Source organism: Dermacentor andersoni, chromosome 2, assembly GCF_023375885.2.
Source record: "Dermacentor andersoni chromosome 2, qqDerAnde1_hic_scaffold, whole genome shotgun sequence".
NCBI lineage: Eukaryota > Metazoa > Arthropoda > Arachnida > Ixodida > Ixodidae > Dermacentor > Dermacentor andersoni.
This window is the reverse complement of record NC_092815.1, coordinates 201,732,665-201,749,236: the sequence shown is the minus strand read 5'-3', so window position 1 is coordinate 201,749,236 and position 16,572 is coordinate 201,732,665. Positions and strand designations below refer to the sequence as shown.

The 16,572-nt window shown below is 44.6% G+C and overlaps 1 protein-coding gene across 1 annotated transcript in view; it reads right to left on the bottom strand.

Moving 5' to 3' along the window:
• Positions 1-7,430: 7,430 nt before the first annotated feature.
• The window catches only part of LOC126540235 (endothelin-converting enzyme homolog), a 73,304-nt gene continuing 64,162 nt past the window's right edge, over positions 7,431-16,572 (bottom strand). The window contains exons 8-10 of the mRNA XM_055075905.2: positions 13,162-13,269; positions 10,811-10,869; positions 7,431-7,676 (exon numbers count right to left, since the gene is read on the bottom strand). Coding sequence (XP_054931880.1) covers positions 7,574-7,676; positions 10,811-10,869; positions 13,162-13,269 — 270 coding nt within the window. The 3' untranslated portion in view covers positions 7,431-7,573. The remainder of the gene's footprint in view (positions 7,677-10,810; positions 10,870-13,161; positions 13,270-16,572) is intronic.

The following is a 16,572-nucleotide window of genomic DNA, read 5'->3' as shown; positions in this document are numbered from 1 at the left end:
CTCGAGATACAATCAACAGAACCCACGCCCAATCGAAACGAGGTCTCGCCCATCCTTACTCTCGGTGCTTGCGCCACGTGCTGAAACCTATTTAAACAGGCACTTCAACATTTTTCGCCCCATTGTGAACAAGGCTTCCGCGTGGAAGCCGAAAGCTCTTCTCTTTTAACAAGTTTTACTTGGTCGGTGTAGGTCTTTCTTTGTCATGATTAATGAGTGCGTGTCGTGGCTGCTTGTTCTCCTAAGGTGAGATCACTGCGAAGAAGCGCAGCGTTATTGTGTGCTGAGCGGTGCGAGCGACACTGGCGGGTGTGCATGCGCTTACAGTGACACACACACGCACACACACGCACACACACATACGCGCCATCTAAGCCATCAACTTGTGTTGTTTGTTGGAAACCTCCTTGAAGAGCATGGCTGTTGCGCACGCGAGGAGCACGGACCCGCGCTCACATGCATTTATTTCGCGTTTGGCCGTGCAACTCTAAAGTGCGGACGAAATAAGTAGGGAAAATGTGGCGAGCTGGAGACTATTACTATTAATGTTTTAGACTGCATGCAATCCACCATTTAAAAACGCTTATTAATTTTAGTAAATTGCTTTCAATAATTAGCTAACCAGTGATGACAGGACAAAAGTTCTCCAGTTTTCCAAAGCCTGCTACTTCCAAAACTCAGTTGGTCCTATATTATCTGATATCCTCGTTTATAGAGATTAGCATTCTTACGACGACAGAAAGCGGAGCTAGTTGGTAAGGATTCATTATGCAAAAAAAAAAAAAAGGTGAGGCGTGCAGACAGGACACAAGAGTAGAGAAGTGAACAACAAGAACGCCGACTATCAACTGAAGGGAGCACTGTGGCGAAAAAAGAAGACACAAAACTCATCTGCGCAAGCTCAGGAAAGGTATCACCACGTGTCAATCGGGTACATTTGCCGGTCTACGTGAGAGATAACTGTTAAGGCACATAATCTCTTATGTGAAGTAATCAAATGCTGACTCACGCACGTACTTCCACCATTATAGATATGTCATGCGTCTACCATAAGGCGCGTATCTTCATTCTTATGCCTGTACAAAATCGCGCATTCATCTATGGCGTGCAGTTCCAATCTCGGCAATGCACACACACACACACACACACACACACACGCACACGCACACGCACACGCACACGCACACACACACACACACACACACACACACACACACGCACACGCACACACACACACACACGCACACACACACACAGACACACACACACACACACACACACACACACACACACACACACACACACACACACACACACACGCACGCACGCACGCACGCACGCACACACGCACAACCGTTTTACCGCCTACCTGGCTCATTCGTATAGTTCGCGGTCGAATGGGTAGCGCCCTTATAAAAAAAAAATGACGTCGCTTTGCACTACTGGGCATGCGCCACTTAGCTGCGCCGGCCTCCAATTAACCTCTTTGATGCCAACTTGGGTCTCTGGGTACGTACCAGTAGGTTTGTGCCGCTCTTCAATGGATGTCTTTGACGCCAACTTGGGTAACTAGTTATTTTCCAGTAGGCATGCGCGGCTCTGCGATGACGAAAAAGATGCCTTAAATGCAACTTTTCAGGGGGTCACGCGCGCCCCTAGCGGCTCCGTTATCGTCTTTTACCGCCATGCATTTGCATGGTCGTTGTGATCCGCGCAAGCAACATCACGCGTTTTCTTGCTGCTTCACGCAGGCAAGTTCTCTGCAAGCTGCCTGAATTATTTTCGATATGTACATCAATATCGTAGTTAAAGTTAGAAAAAGATCAGGAGGGTCAACACTTCCTAATGTTATTTGTTATTGGGAGTACTGTCGACAAGGCAATTATACAGAGACGTGCGTTTTTCTCCAAACATCGTACAAAAATACATTTTGCACTTGCCGAAGCTCCGTTGTTGCTCAAAGTTTGCAAATGGGTCGCATTTTCTCACCCTCATTGTTCGGAATTACACCTTGCGTTGTCACTTGCCCAATTTGTGAAGAAATGACTGCGAATTCGTGTTCGTCTGCACCTCTCAGATGCAGCCCCGAGCGGCTGTTGCAAGCATATCTCGAAGGATTTTTACTGCCACATTGCAGATGGCGGAAGTGACATTACAGGCATGTTTCGGACATTACCAACTGCGAAAAGTGCCGACGAAGAGAAATTAGTATTTTTTAAAGCAGACATCTTAAAGCAAAGCTTTCTTGCCGAGTTCCAGACACGTTTTCGCACATATCTGCCATCAAACGGTCAACGCCACGGACGTATAGTTCCACAAGTGGCATAGAAAAATTCTCGCAGGCAAACGAGCGCGTTGGGACACTCGGCGCGTTTCAATCCGCATTTGAACTAGAAGGAAACAGATGCATCAGAAACCCCACAAGCGCCACAAGAAGCTATTAATCAGTAAAAATATAAATAAATATGTATTTATAATATACTGCATGTATATAGAAGTTTACATAATATCGAGCCTGTCTAAAGTTGACAGCAAATCAAATAATTTGTTCGTATAACATGCTGTTCTTTGTTAACTAATACTTATCCCGCGAAAACCACACTTCATGTGCACGCACGCATGGTTCATTAGCCAATCACACAAAGAATGCTTGGATTTAAGTAGTTTGCTGGAGTTCTGTCTGTCTGTATTTTTCTTCACAAACCTGCAAATATTCTAGGCAACATTTATATGTCATACTAATTTCCGAAACATGCCCGGACATGTCACTTCCGTTATCTGCAGTTAGGCGGAGGATGGCCTTCGATATTTCGCGCAACCTATTCCTCGTGGGTGTATCAGCAAGGTATTCATGAAGACAAATTCGCTTTTTTTGCTTGACCAACAAGGTAAGCATCAACGTCAAGTGTTACAATGAACTATGCAGACTATAAGATGCTGTATTGCTTCCATAATGGGTGACCTAAATTTCAACCCAATAAAATGTGTGTTGTGAGATCATTTAGCGCGCAAACATAAGTATAATGCCAGTCAACGGAAGCTTCAGGGCCTATTCGGATAACGTGAATGGTGCAGGATCTCGGGTGTAGCCTGGGCTGCCAGAGTGTGTCGAGGGGAGGGACGGGGGGGGGGGGGGGGGGAGGGGGAGGGCGTTTCGCGACTGTCCGCGATTCTTTTTCACAAAATACGCCACGTACGCTTCGCTACAATACACCACAGTAATGCGGTGAAGCTATAGAAGCCTCTTGCCACGACGTCTTTTGGTAAGCTCTTGTTGTTGCGGCCTATCCTGCATTTCGTCGTGTAGATAGCACCGTCTTGTCTTGTCTTGTCTTGTGTCCCAGACAGTGGCGCGTACCCACTATGGGGGATTGGCCAAGAAGCAGGCGGTTTTCCGTAAGGTTAGAAGTATAGAGAAACTAGATTTGAATAGTGGAGCGTGGGACGATAGAACTGTAATTTAGACTTGCAATGAAAGTATTGGTAAGAATTTTGATAAAATAATTTAACGTAAAGGAATTAAGTAATAGAAACTATGGATAATTGTAGAAAATCAGCAAGGTACTCTTTTTGTCTCTCTAATAAAATTGTAAACAGCAAGAAAAGCATCCCTGTGGCTGGTTCCCAGTGAAGTTGCCCCAAAAGAAAGAATGTTTGTCGAGGTTAGTGATAGGCCAAGTTTGGTAAATGAGTATTCTAATATTCTTCTTTGTCTTAGAAAGCGGCGGCATGAGAGAAAATAATGTTCGATAGTTTCAGGTGCACTGCAATAAGAATATAGAGGGGACGTCGCGAGACCAGACCTGTGTAAGTAAAAATTTAGAGGAGGTATACGGCATCTCAATTTTGTAAAAGATACTTCCAATTGCCTTGAAGGACACCAATTAATATTCCATGGGAAGCCAAGATGGTGGAATTCAGAACACGGTGTTAGCATGGATATTGCAGAATTTTGAGATATAGCGAAATTTCTGTACCTTGCCGCGGCGACATAAGCTGATGTCGGCAAAACAGGTATGATAGGGCCGTTAAGGGATGCTCGTGCGAGTGAATCTGCCATTTCATTCAAGTGCAACCCACGATGTCCCGGTACCCAAAGCAAACATACTTTTCGTAAGTACGGAGGTATCATGGAACGAAATGTTCTTTGAATTGCTGAATTTAATGATGCAGTTAGTGCGGTGCATACAGATAGCGAGTCGGTCATGATAACAGCTAATGGGTCTTTTTGGGGGAGTTTTCGTAATGCTAATATAATCGCTAATAGTTCTGCCTGAAATATAGGTGTGAAGTCGGGAAGGCGAAGGGAGTAGGACCATTGAAGAGATTCAGAGAAGATCCCCACTCCTGCCTTCTCATTGCAAACAGAAGCGTCAGTAGCTACTACGTTGTCAGTGGTTAGCTGGTGCAGGTGGCCGTGTAAGATATTAATTAAACATTGCCTTGGTAATAGTTTTGCATGATTAGGAAATATGTCCTCGAACTCAATTTTGAGGTCTGTAAAGGCATCATTTGAATGGTAAACTTGGCGTATGGATACATCCAGTTTTTGTAACTGTGCTTGTACGAATACTATCTGAGGGCTGTGCAATCTCGACCACGATACTTGGAAAAACTCAGCAGGTTCAGTGATAAAGGCATATTGCGTACGTCTTTTTGAAAACTCATAAATTTTTAAAAATGTCTGAACCGTAAGCATGCGGAATCTGCAATCTAGGGTGGGTATATGAGCTTCCTGATATAAAACAGCATTGGCAACAAATCTAGGAAGCCCGAGGCATGACCGTAGTGCTTCTCTTTCCAAAAGTATGAGAGGTTTAATTTTGTAGGCGGGGCCACCGGAAAGTATCACGCAGCCGAATTCTAATATGGGCCGAACATACATTTTATAGATCATCAGTAAGGTATCCCTGCGTAGTCCAGAGCGACGGTGGCTGAGCCGGCGGAGCATAGCTACGGCTCGTTCTGCCTTTGTTTTAATATGTTCAATGTGACTGCGCCAGGTGAGTTTGCCATCGTAAATGACACCAAGGTACTTGACTTCGTCAACTTGAGGAATGATTTCCTGTCGGTACTGTAAAGTAATTTGCACCTGTGCCGTTAATGGGAATACCAATACTGCACTTTTGCTAATATTTAACGACATGCATAACCCCTCTAGCCATGTCTCCAGCATTCCTAAGTAATTCTGCAACGACTGTTGTAGTGAATGTATATTATTTGCGGACGTAAAAAATGCGATATCGTCCGCGTAACCATAAACATGTACTTCCGGACACAAAGGAATTGTGCTTAGCAAAATATTAAATAATATAGGGGAAAGAACGGAACCCTGTGGTACACCTCTTGTCTGCTTGTGTTTGGACGTCGAAATACCGCGTTGGTAACAATAAAACTCTCTATCTCTTATAAATTCATAGATCCAAGCGGTTATATATTTTGGGATATTCGTAGACTGAAGTTTATCGAATAGAATACAATGTTCTACAGAGTCGTATGCTTTTGCTACATCTAGCGTCACCAAAGCTGCGTACTCTCGTTTGCGGCGAGCCAGTTTAACGCGGCTCTCTAAGTCTACATGGGCGCACCATATGGAGTGGCCGTCTCTTGCCACCTTTCTTCTTTTTCTGCAACATGCTTAAGGCAGTGAATTAATTGCAAAATGCTTACCCAAGGTGCAGTAGTACGCACACTAGCAGCAGCTCGCAACCAACAACCACGAAAAACATATGAATACTGCCACAGCAACGAAAAAAAAAAATCGCACGAAGCCTCAACATTGATATTGACGGCAGCTGCCCGGCACATCCTCTAGCCAAAATGCGCCGCAGGGGGAAAGCGTGGCGCTCCTTGTTTCTGAATGAGTCAATTCGCCGGATGCTGAGCGGAATCAGACGCGCAGGGTTCTTCACGAACATAAACGTGACGCATTACCAGGATGCGATGTGAATGTACTGCGCGCGTGCCCCTTTTCAAGGAACACCATTTACGTCAACGCTCTAGCGAGTTGCGCCATGAATACACTGGTTATGTGCCGCTCTTCAATGAACCGAAAATGGCAATGATTATGCACCGCCGAGTGTAGCAAGGGTGTGAACAATTCTCAGCGTACGTAGGAACCGGAGTGCCGCGCTTCTCGTCTCGGAGGCCATGAACGTACTTCAAGCCAGTGCACAACAGGACGCAACTCGCACTGAAAGACGCGCGAGAGAGAAGCCCGATTGCAAGATGACGCGTCTCTCTGCGTTCGGACGCACCGGGGCGCCAGGCAGTTCCAAGGCCACGCGCAGGCTTCGCGGCGGCGGCGCTAGATGGCGTCGAGTATTGTTAGGGATATGAGGTGGTGCGTGGAATCTGAAACGCAGCAACGGTGCCAGCGCTAACTATCGCAAATGACATTCTGTGCTTCAGATCGGATATCTTGTCGGGGTTGGAATTTAACCAAAGGTCAGTAGAACGGATGGCTTCGGGAGCCCACGATAAAACCACAAATGAGTCAGTGCGGAGTGACAAGGGTTGGGCCTCTTTTGAAGTCAGTAAAGCATATAATAGCATTGGTCTTGAAGAAAGGCTCAGCAACGTGAACCAAAATGAATGGGCGGCTAAAGTGCACTACTATCTGTACCTGAAGAGCGTGAACACAGAATGGAGAAAGATGTCAAGAAAGTTTGCAGTGAAGTACAGGGTAATTGAAAGTGTGAATAGACAAACAGGAGTCAACAGAAAGAAAGTGAAAGAATTGTATTATATGCGAAGAATGGAAAAAAGATACCATGGAGATTTACAAAAATGGGAAGAAATAAATGAGAAGGGAAAATCTGTTCGATAACACTAAAGGTAGTGCCTTGCCATTTGAGGCTCGAGCTGGTTGCCTCGGGAGAAAAACATACCGGAACAAATATTAAGAACCAGATGACGCATGCGTATGCTGCAGCAAAAATTCGAAGACTACTCAGCACATCCTAATAGAATGTGAAGACATTCACCCAATGAGAACCGTAGGTAACGAACACCTTCCTGAAGCGCTTGCGTTTCAAGTGGACGGAATCGTCAACCGGTCAGCAGCCGAGATAAACAAGAAACGTTTAGAGTACTGGAGGAAAAAATCAGGGAAGAGATTGATGCGACCGGATCTCTTACAATCATAGCTAGAGGTACAAGGTAGAATTTGAAAGAAAAAAGATTAAGGAGATATATGCAAAAATACTAGATAAAAAACATGTATAACGTACCTGAATTAGTTGAGCAGGTTAGGTGACTATTTGTCACTGCTCCACTTCAAATGGGATGCCAATCAATCACCATCACCATCGTAGCATGAAAAAGGAAACCGGCCTCATAGACAACTCATTTCGACGCTGACAATACGTCCAGTCGTTATGCTTATTCACTGCTAAACGGATTACCGTCGACAGTCATCGTGAGTAGTGTTCAGCTTTACCTTTTATTAATAGTAAAGGAACCATCAAAATGGACGCCCAGCTGAAGTTCTAAGCGGCTTAGCAGCGTATTTTGTTGACTTTTTTTTTTGTCCACTTTTTAAAAATAGCAAGTCATCTTCCCATGACAGTGGTCAGTCCCAGAAGCTGCACTTGTTGCTCGGGTTCATCTTGTGATTGTTGGGACATTTGAAGGCAGCTGAGAACTCGAACGAATTCATCAGAGGCACGTTGACCCTGCACGTATAAAAATGAAATCATGCTCGTCACTTTTCGGAATAACATATTCAAGAGTTACTAATTTGTGCTTAGCCATTTCACTGGGTCAAGCACGTAACCAGGATTTCTTTCGGGGGAGGGGGGGGGGGGTGACAACCCTAGGTAGCTTTTCTATGCAAATAAGTGGGGTCACCTTTACTAGAACAAATATGAATGATGCCCACCATTCGCCATAAAGACGCGGAAAACCGCAAAAGAGAAATGAAATAAGGTGTTATTCGCAGGTGCGCCTGTGAGATGCACCTCTCAGTAAAATTGTTGGGATAGTTGGTCACTTATTGCAGGCATTACAGCAGCGCCAACAAACCCACACAGAAGAAAGGAACACCGACAGACACAGACAATTGCTGCACTCACAACTGATTTTATTCCATGAAAAGAAGTCGAATATAAAGGCTGCATCGCGCATGCGCGTTCGGAGAAAAAGAACCCGTGCCACCACTGCACCCCACAAAGTACATCTTATCTTCTTGTCGAGAAAAGGTCACATTCCGAACTATATGACACAACTGACATATCAATGCTCCTCCCTTATGATTCCGCCCATTCAAACGCCATAAAACGATGTATTGTGAACCTCTGCCTGATATCAGCATTAGACAAATCGTGCGCACATGAAATGCAAGCCACCTTTAATAGTAAATTGGAAAGAGTTTTAGCTTCTGGTTACCCTCAGTCGATCGTGGAGGCTGTCGAGCCTGATGGCGAGGGAAGAAGAAAGAAGCTTAAGACTGGAAGTAGTACCCTACCTATACAAAATTTCGCGCACAACCTGAAAAAGGTTGCCCCCTGGTTTGGGGTACCGCTCGTTTGTTCCGCTCCGGAAAAGCTATCCAAGCTACGTCCTCGTATCTCCGGCAAGGAATCCGCAAAAAGTGGATGTGGAGGAACGCATGCAAGGCCATATTTGCGGTGCCAATCAGGAATGGCATACGAGATACCGCTGTCCTGCGGAAAAGCCTATGTAAGCCTAACTGGCAGACGTCTGAACGATCGCCTGAGGGAGCACCAACGAAATTTAGAGAACAGCGAAGACGTGCGCTTAGTACAGCACTGCAGTTCATTTGAGAGTGCAATGATATTAGGTCGGGGCCAAGACCAGACCACACGAGAGATGCTGCAAGCCTTCCATATAAAGAGAAAGGGCAGTAATTGCATTAGTGACACGTCGGTTGTGTCATATAGTTGGGAATGCGACCTTTTCTCAGCAAGAAGATAAGATGTACTTTGTGTGGTGCTGTGGTGGCACGGGTTCTTTTTCTCCGAACGCGCATGCGCGAAGCAGCCTTTATATTCGACTTCTTTTTATGGAATAAAATCAGTTGTGAGTGCAGCGATTGTCCGTGTCTGTGAGTGTTCCTTTCTTTTGTGTGGGTTCCTTGGCGCTGTTGTTATGCCGGCATTACACCTCTCCTTTACTTGCAAACAAGTAACTCCATCAAATGCACTAGCGCAGCAAAAAAGTGCAGGAGGAACACTGCTAAGAACAAGTAAACAAGGGAAAGTGTAAAATAAAAATTTCTAGTAGCGTTCTTCAAACTAGCTCTGGAAGAATTATAGACAAACATATATTTGCGGAACAATCACAGTTCTTCTGGATCCCTCGCGCACTGCTCCACCAAGATAAGCGCCAAAACCGACTCGTATTGTTATCTGGGAAGTTGCGTAACGATCCGTGCCCGGCAGTCCCGTACAACCACGTATAGCGCAGGACGCTGCGGTTCTAGACGTACTGCGCCCACTGCGGAAGGTTAGAAAACCACCGACATAAGCACAGCAGAGAAGTGGCTACGTCAAACGGCTCGACTTATAACTGCAGAAGCGTTATTCAAAAGACACGGAATTGTTCGCCACATACGGCGGCGTTTTCTCTACTTCCTTTCTAAATAAAAAAATATTGATCCATGAATATTTTCACAAACAACGGCTAACTTTGTAAATTTTCGTTTCTTCTCCCTGTTTGGCTGTTGCCTTGACTCTTAGTAGGTCGCTTAATTTCTCAACTCTTTGCGACTATGGTTTCCAGATTTTTTTTTTTGCACGAACTGTGCTGTACAATTAGGGAAGAACCAAACGAGATAACGGGTGACAGTTCTATTGCTTATGTGTTTATTTGTTAATGCAGAACTTGATGATGGACGCGCTTTCGCATTATTTTATTTTCCACCTTATCTAACCCATATCACGGGTATATGGTTCCAAGGATCTGCCAGCGTCGCGGCGAGCCGTCACTCGAGGAAATAATGAAGAAAAAGAAAAGTTAAAAGCAACTAGTGTTTTCCTCAGCCACAACTTGTTCCACGAGCATACAGAACGGTGACTACGAATCGAATCCATTTACTGGTCCCTGGATCAGTCTAAACAAAGGTTGAACTAACGAAGCAACAGCGACGCGTGTGACCATTGAATAGATGGTAGCAAGTGAACGCACCTCGACTTAATCACGCGGCCACCGAATCGATGAGAGAAGCGGCCTTCACACCCCAGCAAATGGCGATAACTACGGTCGTCCAAAATGAGTGAAAAAGGCAGCAAAATGTTTAGCGCCGTATATGTAGCTGTCAAGTCTCAAGACTGCTAAGGCGGCGCTTTAGGAATGTGCATGAGGAGTGGTGGCGTGGGCGGGGAGTGGGGCGGGGGGGGCTATGCCGCTTAATTTGGGGAGAGGTAGGCCCCCCTCTGGGTACATGCCTGCACTGCGCTAAACGATTATCATAATTTTAAGGTCATGACAGGGCAAATAGTATTGAAACAAGACTACAGTTTCCCACACATGGTGTTCAGTTATACGGTTCGCTCATCTCTAGGTGTTTGTGTCGGCGTCGTCCACAATGCCACAACTTACTTTTCGTGTATGTCTTCTTTGACTTCGCACCATAAGATGTACTCAAAAGTTAGTACGCATTTTGACAAAGCTCGTGATACTTTCCAGACAGAGCGATCTTTGGTAGTAGCAGCAGAAAGTAATATATAGGGGCTAAGTAAGGGTCGCTAGCAATGAACGAAGAAATTATTGTATGCTGTCATATAATATAGGCAGCATTTTTTGTACGACTCGTTCTGCTCATGTGACTCATATACACGTCACTCACCTCTCTTCTGCGTTCATCATGGACGCGGTAGAACCATGACCAGATATTTCACAGTGGCTCTGCAAGTGTGGGAGAAGCCGTATCAAGTTGGAATAAAGAAATAACCGTAGTAATGAAATTATTGTACTGGCAGTGGACGTTCTTGTGCGACTATAATCACATGCTGCATCTGCGTGCAATGAGTCGGCCTGCTGACACTTGGCGTGAGCAGTAGCGCTTACGTGTCTGCCAAGCGTGAGACACTAAACTTAGCGCCAAGACACAGCTCAGTCGTTAAGAGATCGCGCTTCTATCAATTGGCTCAGCGAGTGCAGTAAGTAGTCAACTCTATGAACACATTATATTTCTAGACTTTTAGAGCGTCATATAGCACGAAAACGTTATTTCTGCCCATTACATAAAAAAAGAACTTGATAAAGTCATTTGACGCAGCATTGAAATTTATAATCTCCAGACGCTGCCACTATTTCTGATTATGGTGCTATGGCATGCAGCAGCCTAGGTGCGTCAGCTTTCGGCGCATACGTCGTCGGCTAAGGCTACATGTGATGTACTATACGTGATGCGCTCGAATTGACTGGGTTAGAGCGCGCGATACGCTTAGCATTTGAAATAGCCAGCAATGTTTACATTTTCCGTTTAATAAAGACAAATAATAACAAACGCTCGCTGAGAACCACAATCCAGTGCCAAAACAAGAAAAGTTTTTCGTTTGTAAGTCCTTTTTGCCATTTGCTGGCAACCTTCTTCAATAGTGTGTAATGCATTAGGACTGGCTGGCATTTCCTCTTAACACGAGTTGTAGCCTAAATAACGCTTTGTGAATGCAGGTTCTAAACTTGCGTAAATGAAGAGTTAATTAGATTGGCATCCAGTGCTGTGTTATTGCTTCACGACGTGGATGTTGTGTGCATCAGTTTATGGCTACCATGCTTTAGCGCATATTTTAGGCAAGCTCGTGAGAGACTTCACGTGAAAAAAGTTATATTTTTCTGGCAACAGGCGAATCACAGTGAGAGACATTAAATTCTTCACCTGAAAAAAGTTATGTTCTTATAGCAACAGACGAATTACAGTGACAGACATATTAAACTCTGCTAGCTCTATATCAACTATGCTCGCCATGTGTATATTCATGAATTGATGTCTTTGCTTTAGGAAACACGTTGCGATCGCGGCATTTGTTGCACTCATTGTTGAAAGTATGGCGAGTTACTGTGGTGACGTTCGCATTTCTGTTCTTTCACCATAGCTTGCTGCGATGGAGAAATTCAAGAAACAAAATATTTTTTTTCTTTTTCTTTCGTAGCGCACTTTTGGTACAGATACGCCTTGTGTGATGCCGTGCTAATAATTACTGCTGAGTAAACATTCCTTGAGCACAGGTCCAGTTTCTAATCGGTAACCCCATTATGTGGCAAAATTGTGGTTATGTCGATTGGAAGAGAATCAGTCATTGCTCAACGATGAATTATTCAGCTCTAGAAGAATTCTAACAATGCGAATGATGTAGTGCCATAAAAAAAAACAATGTTATCGTCTGTCCAGCTCTCGATTTAAATGCGATTTCCAGGCAGTCATTGCGAATTAAATGAGCTCATTTACATCTGCTGATAGCATCATAAACTACAGAGAAGTCTATTTATGATGAGCCGCAGCATATAACAAATTGCGTGCCTCTCACTCCAGTCCATAGAAAGAAAGAGCTTAAGAAACAGCAGCAAATTGCTTTGACAGTGAAGGCTCCTTGCTTGCATTCTAAGCATGGTTCCGAATGATTGACATAATATACAACTTTTGCCCGTGCTCGAAACCCCATATAAAACGCTCTCGAAGAGCGTATCCTTCTGTGAGGATTCTGAGAGCGCAGAATGACACTAGACACTAGAGAAAACACTGCCATGTGCGACAGGAAATCTAAAGGTGCACTGGCGCTTGCGAATCAGAGTACGTGCGTATGAGCAACCAGGATTAGACACTAAGCAGCAACAAGAGCAGGCTGATGTTCACACCTGCAAGCCTCCACCCTGACGCGTATCGTTAAAAAGGAAAGTTCTCACGGTTCGTACCATTGGTGCGCATGCGCCTGCTTTTGTAAAAAATAAGCTTGCGTCTTCGTAGTAGAATAGCACAAAGGAATAGCAACGATAAAGCAGCGAACGCGACAAACTCTCGAGGCATATCTGTCACAGACTCGGAACAAAATGCGAACGTCCGTGCAATTCTATAGCCACATAAACTCGATGGGGCCCTGAAGGTCGAAATAATTTGTGTACAGAATCATGCATCAGCGAATCAAACTGGTCATGACAGCGTGCAGTCTGAGGAGGCCGACAGCGACTTCATTTTACCAAAGCGTAATAGATGAAAAAAAGCTGGTCCGCTGTTACGTCCGGGAGGCCCTCGAGGATGTAGTCCATCTGCAGGTACTGCTTGCTGAAAAGTCGATTCTGGAAGGCCTGCACATGACAACGAGCAGAGGCGATGATCGCGAAGAAGTTTGTTTGCGCACGATTTCTAGTAGTTAACGTACATGCGCTATATTTTGCCTTCTTTGTGCCGATTTTATCCTGTGCTGCATCTGAAATATCTCACACAGGACCCGCCGGATAGCCCAGTGGCTACGACGCTGCTCCGCAAGTTCGTTCACAGCAACGGCGGTCGCATTCCGATGAGGGCAGAGCGTAAAAACGGTCGTGTATCACGTATTGGGTGCACCTTAATGAACCCCAGGGGATGAAAATTAATTCGGAGCAACCCACTACAGCGTGGGCTGATTATGACTGAATCAGATTATGACTTTCTCACGCGAAACTCCGTATTATTTTTTATCTTCTGACACAATAGTTTTACTCTTGCCTTTCAGCTCTTGTGTTCTTAGCACATCCTTCTGTAAAATGCCAAATGTTTACGACCTCGGCAAATCATAACTGGGCGGTCGTTATAACTACCGCTATGACCACTTATCGTTATAGAGAGCCAGAAAATTCTTAAGTGAGCATGGATTGCAAAAACAGGCAGCTACTATGCAACATAAGTGTAGTATATCTCAATCACATACCTCTCTGAGCTCTGCTGCGAATTCACCTTTTCGACGGTGAGCTTCAGGTCCTTCTGCTCAATAAAATTCTATCCCGACTCAGCCTGCTAATTTACATGACACTCTGGCATGTGTGTACACAGCAAGAATTTTTGCAGTATTACGAATATGTTTTATTCTGCACGTTTTTTCGCTGTAGAAATACGATGAGGCACTGGTCTGGCCGACGGTAGTGCTTGCTCCTATTTCTGCAAGGGATGTCCAAAGGAAATTTACAAGTGAAAGCGGGACAGACGTGCTCGTAATTACGTGGCGTAGAGGCGGTTTTACCATACTGCAAGCATGCTTTGTGTAACCTACGGCTGAAGAGGTCATTCTAATGAACTTCCGTAGGCGAGCCGCTGAAACACGTTTTAGTACGATATCAATTCTATGGATACCGCAGGCGCATTTCTGCATTCGCCGTGAGTTCTCTATAAAGTCTAAGGGGAATAAAATTGTCGCCGTGCGCCGTATGCTGTACGTGCGATTGAACAGGTGCGAGAGCGAAGCCTGTTTCACATGATACTATTTTTGTCGCACTCGAAGTGCCAATTCTCTCGCTTGCGACGAAAATCGCAGTCGCAGTGCCGACCCCCCCCCCCCCTTTTCGGCTTCGACCAACTGGTTGGTCGCACAGTGGCACCGTCGCAGCGATCGCTGCGATTTTCCTTCGAAATTGAGCGGAGAGCTATTTCGGTTTGCTTAGGGAAATGGCCATCTCGCTCAACAAGTGCGATGCGGGGGGACGTGGATTGCCGAGTTCGCTACGTACGCGAACGGAGCATAAAAAAATTCTACCGCAGATTCTATTCTCCTATTTCTATGCGTTCGTTCACACGCTAGGCAGCAAATCAAGTGCATTTTCACGGTTGCTTCATAGACATTTGCGAGTCGTCAATACTACGATGTGTTCGATTCCCACGAGACGGCATGGTCTTTTGGGGTCGTCAGAGTTTTCTTCTCTTGAGTAGCCTACAAAACTCGCGCGTACGGAGTAGCTTAAGTACTTTCAACCTCGGCAAGGGCAAATGACAAGACAGCAAAGTACCCGAAGTTTCAACGCTGTGTTGAACGCGGTATCGTTCAGTTGCGTTTCCTGTCAGTTTTCAAGCGTGAATTTCTCGATGCTTCTTGAAAGGTTATTTTACCTCGCTTACTTATTAAATTTGACATGGCAAACGTGCAGGCTATCGTAAAGAATTTTCTACAATAGCATTAACTCCGTGGCTTGAATAAACAGCATCGTCATTCCGTTTCCGAATATTTCATGCACGTTAAGTCGCACCTCTGATCTGGTGGATAATTCCTTTTTTTTTCTGCGCAGAAACAAATAAACCATGGATATGTTGCAGGGTTTGTATCGTTGCTGTACCTGTATTAACATTAGCTTTGAACAGTAATTAACTCTACGGTTAGTAATTTACTGGCTTGCTATAGTGGCAGAGTGACAACGCACCCTCCTGCACCGTCATATAAAACTCGTGCAACAATGCGAAAAGCAGGCAAATAGCATGTTCTTGTGTAGACGAAACGGTAGAAGGCGACACGTTAAAGCAAAGTAAGTCAAAACCACCGCGAAATCAGCCAGTTTCACCCCTTCCTGTGAATCTTTGTATCGTTCAAGTATAAACACTTATTGCACGTCCACAGCTAATCAAGTTTGCAGAAACAGCCATGTCTTACAAGTTTCTAATAACAGTGTCTAATAAGTTTGGCATCACATTTATTAGTGTGTAAGCCCAGATAACGATATCCTCCGTGATTACTACATTTATAAGTAATGATGTACCATGCCACTTCCACAGATTTAAAAATGTCAAAAGACATGGTCATACTACCAACCTGCACAAAGCAGAAAGAAAACCTTTTTCGCGAAGTGTTTCTTCTGGCAGATATGAGTGGGCCATAAGCAGCATAAACTTTATTAGAGGGCATTGTCTAACACCGCATATGAAAGAATGAAGAGAGTGAAGAGGTTTTTATTACAGTACCTCATGCTACTCTGATAGGAGCAAGGATGAGCTAGAAAATTTCTCGTAGAGCACCTAAGTTCAACCGCAACTTTTTGAAAGAAAGAAAATTCTAGGCGAGAGTAATGGGTACCTTTGACCCTCCCGCACCAACAACACATGCTTATTACAAGAAGTACTCAATGTCTATGGTATACTACAGTCTATAGGAAAGCTATCTTATACAGAAATCAATAATTATGAAACGAGCTCTAGAGAACACTGCAGAATTTCTTCGCCAGTCTGGCCTTTCGTTTTTTGATAAGTAAGCTTACGTCGACGTCAGAAAAAAAAATTAGAATCAGGAACTACCCCAGATTGCACACTGTGCTCCACATATCTGGACAAACATACCCGCAAGTCAACATCCCCATATTTTCAGCTAGTGTGAGACCATGACGGCAGAGACAGCATGCGGGTGAAACAATTAGGCCATGTCTGGATGCAAATTTTACACACAGTGAAAAGAATAATCTCGAAATTATGGTGTTGGACGAGCGGATACTATGGAAAATTGCAGATGCTGTGCTTGTGTCCAAGGTATTCTACGGTATGAATTAACAGCAGCGCACAAAAAAGACAACTAATCGAATAGAGACATAGGGTAATAACAGGGCTTTCCAACTTTACCATGCTTGAAGACCTCTGCGGGAAAGAGCAAACGAACAAGC